The sequence below is a fragment of the Ochotona curzoniae genome, unplaced genomic scaffold, assembly GCF_017591425.1.
Source record: "Ochotona curzoniae isolate NIBS_2020 unplaced genomic scaffold, NIBS_Ocur_1.0 scaffold_2476, whole genome shotgun sequence".
NCBI classification, from domain to species: domain Eukaryota; kingdom Metazoa; phylum Chordata; class Mammalia; order Lagomorpha; family Ochotonidae; genus Ochotona; species Ochotona curzoniae.
The window spans coordinates 13,817,453-13,826,380 of record NW_024467095.1 but is presented as its reverse complement, the minus strand read 5'-3'; the positions used below and the strand labels follow the sequence as shown (position 1 = coordinate 13,826,380).

General features: G+C 41.8%; 1 protein-coding gene and 1 non-coding gene across 2 annotated transcripts; one reads left to right on the top strand and one right to left on the bottom strand.

The window, feature by feature from the left end:
• The first annotated feature begins 444 nt into the window (after nucleotides 1–444).
• On the top strand, nucleotides 445–1,449 carry TAS2R41 (taste 2 receptor member 41). The gene has a single exon (XM_041001930.1). The coding sequence runs from the start codon at nucleotides 445–447 to the stop codon at nucleotides 1,447–1,449; it is 1,005 nt and encodes a 334-aa protein (XP_040857864.1).
• Nucleotides 1,450–2,315: 866 nt separating this feature from the next.
• Nucleotides 2,316–2,419, bottom strand: LOC121171041. The gene has a single exon (XR_005886086.1). It is a non-coding gene; the product is annotated as a U6 spliceosomal RNA (small nuclear RNA).
• Between the last annotated feature and the right edge of the window lie 6,509 nt (nucleotides 2,420–8,928).

The window sequence follows — 8,928 nt, the reverse complement described above, 5'->3', positions numbered from 1 at the left end:
CCAACTGGAGTTGTGAGCATCTTAACAAGTGTTTTAAACACCAGGCTAAAAGCCTACCTCTGTTTTTGAAGTCTTGAGAATAATATGATGGGGGAAGGAGTGCTCTGTGAGGAGCCAGGCATTAGACTCGGTCACAGAGACCCTGAAAAGTCCTGTACACTTATGCAAAGCATGGCATCATGTAGGCAAAATGAGGAAAGGCAAATTAAGGAGCATTTGGTAGGCCAGTGATAACTGATCTCAGAGAAAATTTGCATCCTTTCTGAGCTGAGAGCGCCACTTTTCTCCTCTCCCAAGGCAGCTTCCCCTAAGTGAGCTCTAGCTCAGGTGCAGAGCCTCACCAACCTTCCACACTTTTGAAAAGATCGGAAGAGGGACTATGAATGAGGGAAAGGAGGAGGTCAGGGATCAAGGCAGTTGGTGGTGACTGGAGGCAGGATTGAAATGCAGCCAGCACTGTCCTTCTCCTTCATGCTGCTCTTTGTCCTGCTGTCTGTCCTGGGAATCCTGGGCAACAGCTTCATTGTGCTCGTGCTGAGCAGGGAATGGCTGAGACACGGTAGGCTGCTTCCCTCAGACAAGATTCTCATCAGCCTGAGTGCCTCCCGCTGCTGTCTGCAGTGTGTGGGGCTGGGGGACAACTTCTATTCCTACCTCTACCAGGAGAAGTACTTCAGAGGTGTTGCCCATAAGTTCTTCCATCTGTACTGGCACTTCCTGAGTGTAGCCGCTTTCTGGTTTGGCACCTGGCTCAGTGTCCTGTTCTGTGTGAAGATCGCTAACTTCTCCCACCCAACCTTCCTGTGGTTGAAGTGGAGGCTCCCACGGTTGGTGGCCTGGTTCCTGCTCAGCTTTGTCCTGATGGCCTTCATCACAACTCTACTGTTGTTTTGGGGAAACCATATCCTGCATCAAGGACTCATACTTAAGAAATATTCTGGGAATATCACCTACAAGGAGTGGAGAAGGAAGATAATTTTTCATTTTCTCCTGCCTGTGAAACTTGTCTCGCTCTCAACTCCTTTCTCTGTTTTCCTGCTCTCGATTCTGCTGTTGATCAGTTCTCTAAGGAGGCACACCTGCAGAATGAAGCTCAACGGCCACAGCCAGCAAGACTCGAGCAGCCAGGCTCACAGCAGAGCTCTGAGGTCCCTCCTTTCTTTCCTCACTCTTTATATTCTGTCTTTCATGTGCCTGGTCATTGATGATACGTTCTTTTTCCCCTTAGAGAGTGAGTGGTACTGGCCATGGCAAATTATCCTTTACCTCTGCATATTTTTCCATCCCTTTATCCTCATTTCTAGCAATCTCAAGCTCCGTAATGTGATAAGACATCTACTTTCATTGGCCAGGGGCTTCTGGGTAGCTCAAGTGGCAGTGTCGCCTTATACCGAGGAAGAAAACAGAATGATGGCTCACCTACGTGGAAATGCCTTCATAGGCAGCTGAATTATGGACATGCTGTGGGGTATTTCCTCTGGGAAAGAGGAGAGAAGAAAACCTAGGAATTCTGACATACTTTCTTAGAATACTGCTACAATAGAGCTTTATGAGTCTCAGAGTCAATGTGATCTGAAAGTTTAAAAGATAAAATTTGGCACTGCTCTTTGTATACCCTTTAAGGTCACTGCCATGCCACTTAACTGCCTACTGAGGAGTTAAGAGGAAATGTTTGTGTCTACAACTGGCCTTATACATGGATGTGGCAGCAATGATCATCTTGGGGAAAGTCAAGGCCACGTGGGAACCCCAAGGGACAGGCAGTTGTGGCTGGCAGGAGCGAGGGCTAGAAGATTCCTTTTCTCTTCCCAAACTTGGATAATTGGATTTTAAGTTTATTCACATTACGAAGAGTTTCCTGACACAACCCATCTCTGTCTTCATTAATATTCTCATAGTTTTGCCCTATATTTTGTTCTCTCTGGAGTTTTTAGTGGCAGAGTTTTTCTATGCTTATTATTCTTTTAGAAAAGGATGCACTATAACTTTCTATTTTTTCCAGTTGTTTAGGGGCCTTCGTCCCTCGCCTCGGGCAAATGCCACAAAGCCACATCTGTACTGAATAAGCATGTGCTTTTATTCTGGAAAATAGACTCAAGAATTTCATTTAGCTTGTGTCTAAGAATCATTTTAAGTTTTTTTTTTTTTTTTTGAGAATCATTCTATTGTTTCATGCGTAACTATTGCTTTAAAAACAACCTGATTCAGTTACTACGTAAGTATTTTAGAAGTGATCTCAGAAAACAAATTTTATTTAGAGATGATGTCTGTAAGGCAACATGAAAGACTTTGCTATAAAGTTAAAGCGTCAGTGTAGAAACTTTGTAGAGTAGGTTGTAACTGCACTCCTTGCACAGGGGCCATGCTAATCTTCTCTGTATCGTTCCAATTTTAATATATGTGCTGCCGAAGCGAGCACACAACTGTACTCCTGATCGGGAGAAATTTTAATCTCTGAAAGTGAAAATAATATCCCTGTTGGTTAGATGATATAATGTCAAATAAATGTGTGTTCATTAATTGTAACTACACATTAATCATTAATTTAAAAAATGGTAATGATTAATGTTCAGAAATGTATTTAAGAGTATATGTTAAAAAATTTGCCTCCTACCTGTGGGACATTCTTACCAATCTTGTGTCTGTTCTTTGAAAAATGTATTTTTAGAAGACTAATTTGAGCCTGACGTGATAGCTTAGTGGCTAAATCCTTGCCTTGCCTCTGTCAGGATCCCATGTGGGCACCAGTTTGTATCCTGGATGCTCCATTTCTCATTTAGCTCCTTGCTTGTGGCCTGGGAAAGCAGCCAAGGACGGCCCAAAGCCTTGGGATTCTGCACCCGTGTGGGAGGCCCGGAAGAAGTTCCTGGCTCCTAGCTTCAGATTGGCCCAGCTCTGGCTGTTGCAGTCACTTGGGGAGTGAACCAGTAGATGTAAGCTCCTTCTATCTTCTTCTCTCTGTATATCTGCCTTTCTAATAGCAAACAGACATCCCCACAAAAAAATAAATATTTGAAAAAACAAGATTTATTCACCTGATTATTTGAAAGGTAGAGGGACAGAAAGAAAGGGAGAGACAAAGAAACAAAGGTTTTCTCGCCAGGCAGTCACAGCAGTCAGGGTCGGACTAGACTGAAGCCAGGAGCTGAGAGCTTCATCCTACTCCCCATCATAGGCGGCAGGAGACCAAGTGCTTGGGTAATTTTCTTGTGCTTTCCAGGGGCATTAGAAGGGAGCTGCATCAGAAACAAGACAACTGGATTCAAAGCAATGCTCTGATTGGGATGCCTGCCTCACATTTGCTATTGCACCACAATGTCATCTTTCACAATTTCTGGAATTAGTCATCTGTTGGCAGATATTTAAATGACTGTCTGTCTCCTACTATTATGAAAATATAAATAATGCATTGATAAGATTATACACTTATACAAACACATTATATGGTAAATTCCACAGAATGGAATCAAGCGGCATGTGGATTTCTAGTTTTCATAGATAGTGTCCTTCATATTTTGGCATCAATTTACTTTCCTATCAACAATTTATATGAATGCATGTTTTCATGCTTTTATTTTATTTTATTTTATTTTTTGCCTATCTTAAGTGAAGCATACTGGTTAGATGTGGTTGTAATTCTCATGACTTTTTGTATGATTAAAGACTGCATTTTTTCTGTCAATAGTTTGTATCTGTAAATAGGCACATACGTTTACCTCTTCCTCATTGGTTTGTAAGTTCTTTCTATCTTAAAGAATTTAGTTTGTGATATGAGCAACAAAACACTTTGCTTCTTGTGTTTTTAATTAGAATGTTCTCGACTGAAACATCAATCATAAACTCTTTTATTGCGAAGTAACGATTGACTCATGTGAAGTTGTGAAAATATAGAGAGTCCTACCCGCCCTTTTCTCATTTCCTCCAGTGGTGATGTGGTATGGCTATAATACAATATCAAAACCAGGTAGTTAATGTTAGCACATTACTTCTAACGAGTCTACAGGCCTTCTTCATCATTCACTTCCATCTTAAAGTTGTGATCGCGTGTGTTCTATGCAGCGTTATGCCGTGTACAGATGCGTGTAACTACAATCACGAGGCAGAACCATCTCCTCCACACAGAACTCCTGCGTGCTGCCTCTGATCTGCATCCTCTCCTATGCCTCACCTTGGCATTTTTGTTTGCTTGCCTTTACTTTTTTTTTTTTAAAGATTTATATTTATTTTATCAGAAACTCAGATTTCCATAGAGAACAGAGAGAAAGATCTTCTGTTCACAGGTTCACTTCCCAAGTGGTCACAATGGATGGAGCTGAAGCCAGGAGCCAGAAACTTCTGGGTCTCCCATGGAGGTGCAGGATCCCAAGTCTTTGAGCCATTCTCCACTGCTTTCCCAGGCCATAACAGGGAGCTGGATGAGACATGGAGCAACTGGGATACGAACTGACGCCCAAATGGGATCCCAGTGGTTGCAAGGCAAGGATTTAGCCACTAGGCTATTACTCTGGGACTTTGCTTTTGGTTTTATAAGCTTTATTTTAATTGAAAGAGTTACAGAGTTATAGCGCTGCATTAGACTAGTGCCAGGAACCAGGAGCTCATAATTAGAAGGCATTCCTTGCTTTTATATCATAAAAAAATTCTCTTGATTCTCTTGTTTTAGGTAAATAATTTCATGCTCTCAGTTTTTCATCTAATAGTTCACCTTTCCAGAATTATTTTGACCTAAAGTATTACATATTGATAAATTGTTTTTCAGAAGACTGTTTATCTTCACAATGTTGTTTTTTTCTTCAATTCTTAAAAATATTAATTTTAGGGCCCAGTGCAATGGCTCAATGGGCACGGTTTGTGTCATGACTACTTCATCTTCCGTCCAGCTCCCTGCTTGTGGCCAGGGAAAGCAGTCGAAGGTGGCCCAAAGCCTTGGACCCTGTCCCCACTTGGGAGACCCAGAAGAGCTCCTGGCTCCTGGCTTTGGATCGGCTCAGCTACAGCCATTGCGGCTGCTTGGGGAGTGACCCATCAGATGGAAGATCTTCTTCTGTCTCTCCTCCTCTCTGTATCTCTGATTTTGCAATAAAAATAAATAAATCTTTAAAAAAAGAAAAGAAAATGAATTGAGATTCTATACATTTGTAATTTAACATAAGGAAATATGTGTCTCCATGATGCTGTGTCTACTTGTTTGTGAACTTGTCCACCCATCACTATTATCATCATTATCATGATTATTATTTGGATTTGTTTTGGATTTGGCAGTGTGTTTAAGTTTTAAATATACAGATCTTCTACATTTCTTGTAATGTGTGTTTACAGGTCTATTAAATCCTTTCTACCTTATTTTCCTGGTGTCTTAAATGGGGGTAAACAGTGACTACTGAGTCGTCTCAACAACCGAAATGTGTTATATGCATATTCAAGCATGACACCCAAGTAGTATGCCTCATAGCTCATAATGGCAATTATAATCCCTCACATTACTATTACTGCTTTTGTAATCTTCTGCATCTGTATCAGAATGTAGAGGATAGGGAAAATAGAGTCTGAATTTTCTCACCACCAATGAATACCATTTTTCTTCTTTGCTTCTCTGGCTTTTTTTTCTCCTGAAGTTTTTTTTTTTCTTTTTAAGATTTATTTTATTTTTATTGGAAAGGCAGATATACAGAGAGGAAGAGAGACAGAGAGGAAGATCTTCCATCTGATGGTTCACTCCCCAAGTGACTGCAATGGCTGGAGCTGAGCCAATCCAAAGCCAGGAGCCAGGAGCTCTTTTGGGTCTCCCACGTGGGTGCAGAGTCTCAAAGCTTTGGGCCATCCTCAACTGCTTTCCCAGGCCACAAGCAGGGAGCTGGATGGAAAGCAGGGTTGCCAGGATTAGAACCGGCAACCATATGGGATCCTGGCATGTGCAAGGCAAGGACTTTAGCCACTACGCTATCGCGCCAGGCCCTCTCCTTAAGTTTTACAACATATTTAAAATTTCTTTTTAATAGCTAAACATGGCAGATGTGCTATGTGCAAATGAGAGAAGGGAAAGGCACTCTAGTGAGTAAGCAGTATTTGGGAAGGGTTTATGATGCTGACGTCAGCCTAGGGTACCCATGGATCCAGGAATGGCTCTAGGTGAGTAATTCATTTTAATTCACTAATGTAGCATTTTTTTGTATGAGAGGATTATACCCATGGCCCTTTTAAAATTTTTTAAATATTTGTTTAAATTTTATTTGAAAGGCAGTTTAAGGAGAGAAATCTTGCATCCACCGGTTCATTCCTCAGATGGCCACAATGGCTAAAGCTGGGCTGGTTTGAAGCCACGAGCTTCTTCAAGGTCTGCTACATGGGTGCAAGTATCCAAAGACTTGGACCATCTTCCACTGCTTGGTCTCAGGCACAGTAGCAGGGAGCTGGATTGGAAGTGGAGCACCTGGGCTTGAATCTGGGCCCATATGGGATGCTGGTGCCGACTTGGCAGCAACTGAGGGCGGTCACAGAAAAGAGTTTTTGTTTTTGTTTCTGTCGAGAAAGAGTAAAGGAGAAAATTATAGTGGAAATGCTAAGACTCACTAAATATTGCCTCACTATTATCTTTTATCCCAGATCAAGTTGTGGAAAGTTGCTGTATGAAATGATTTCATTTTGAAAAGAAATAAGATCAAGAATGTGTTGAAAACCAGGTTATATCAGTGAGAGGTCAGATGCGGACCCTTGACTCAGTCCATGTCACTGCCTGAATCCTTTGTGCCAGAAGCCAATATTGAAATTCATTACTAAGAGTTTTGTTTTGTTTTGTTTTGTTTGTAAAACACTTTTGTGTGAAATGGTCCTCATATAAACCAACCTATGCATGATTGCTTGAGTATTGATTCAGGCATCTAACTCTGTTTGAGTGTTGATGTGAAAGCAATGCCATGCTGGGGATGAAATGATGAAATCCAGTTCTCTATTATGGACTCTGCAATCTTTGAGTGAATCAGGGGCAACGCAACTTGTCAGACTGGTAGGCTTTTTACTACAAACAGGGAAATGTGCTGCCAAGGGAAAGTACCAACCCTCTGACTCCACGGGACAGAAGGAAATGGCTTTATTTGGAGGACATGGGGGTGGGGGAAGGTGGGCATCACAGAAGGATTCCTTCAGGGCATGACAACAGTCTGGATGAGTTAGCATTTCAGTACATAATTCCAGGTGCTTCTGTACATGAAGACCGTCAACAGCTGCAGGGTAAGAACACCTGCTCTGTAGACGCATTTCTGGTCATGATGACAAGTGTGTGTGTGTGGTTTTTTTTTTTTTACCTCTCATTTTTTATTTTTCTTTTTTTATTTGTTAGAAAGGCAGAATAACAGAGAGAAAGAAGGAGATGGGGGGAGAGAGAGAGAGAACTTCCATCTGCTGGTTCACTCCATAAACGACCACAACATTCAGGGCTGAGTCATGCTAAGCTAGGAGCTAGGAGCTTCATCTGGGTCTCCCATCTGGGTGCAGGTGTCCAAGTACTTGGACCACCTTCCACTGCTTTCCCAGGATCATTAGCAGGAAGCTGGATCGAAAGTGGAACAGCTGGGACTTGAACCAGCATTCATATGGGATGCTGGCATTACAGGCAGTGACTTACTTACTAAGTGACAATGCTGGCCCCACAGCTAAGCATTCCCTAATGGAAGAGTTCATTCTTACTAGAAATGGCTGGATTTACACTCTGCTGAAGAAGCAGGGGGGTCCTGTGAGGTCTCTGTTGTGTTTGGAATAGTCAGGGAACAGTGTTCTGTATGCGTTTACTTCCTCTCTTGTCTGATTCTGGAACTAACTCTGGCAATTCAGATTCCTATTGCCATCCTGTCTTTTTTATTCTTCAGACACAGGAGCTATTGCTCACTGTGTGATGCTGGCACTCATTTATCCTTGGAGTTAGGGGGAGGAGCTGAAGGCTTTCCAGACTAGGGTCCTTGGTGAGATTTAAACTCTGATTTGTGAATTGATGTCACAGAATCGAGTTCCAAGTAACTCCCTACCCAGGGTGGGACCTGTCCAACCAGGGATTTTCCTTTTGAGATGTGGCATTAGATTAGGTGTGGGTTGTTATCACAGACAGCACTTAAAGAAAGCACCGGGTAGTCATTGTTTGTTTTTTTTGCTGAGTTTTCAGAGTATTGCTTACATGGGTTGGCATCTTCTCACACAACAAGGACAGAACACTAAACAAGAAAGCAGAAGGCATTTTATTGATAGTTACGCTCTTTACTCAATTTGCAACTTCAAGATCTGCTGATGTGTTTCTACTTCTGACATTTCTCTATGAGCTAAGCAACTGTGGTTTGTTTTCTCCAGCCTTCTATGTCTTTTAGTCTTTGAACCTCATCTTGAACTCTATCTGTTCTAGGAAATCTACGCTCATTGGAGGGAGTTGTGTTATAAATAGTTGTTTCACTCACTCACTCTACTCAAGTACAGAATAGAAAGTTTTTAAGATGAAAACACATTGTGTTGGTTATTTGGTCTCTATGAATCTGTTGGCTCTGAGGGAGAGAAAGAGGATAGCTTTTAGAATACGCTATCAGGTGTCTGTCAGCCCCCTGTCTTCTCCTATGTTGCCATTTTGCCTGTAATGCAAATTTTGACTTTGTTTTTCAAGTCCTCCAAGGCATACCCCTTGCAGCCTCAGTTCCTTCCCAGGGATCTTCAAAATGAAAGTTTTGCCCCCTCCCAAGATGGTTTTCTTACCCTTTCTCAGCTCTACTTTTCTATCTCCTTACTCGATTATATTGTACCCATTTAATAACGGAAGAAAAAAAACACATTAGTTTTACCTCAGGAAATGGTAGAATTTGCATGAATATGGGAATAAACAGCTTAATTTTTCCCCCTCCCCTTCAGTTCCTTTGAAAACTACATGGACTTCTCCCCTTCATGTGAGAATTGTCA

What these genes read in the sequence shown, in the direction of transcription:
- TAS2R41 (XM_041001930.1), top strand. Translation starts at nt 445, where the DNA reads ATGCAGCCAGCACTGTCCTTCTCCTTCATGCTGCTCTTTGTCCTGCTG.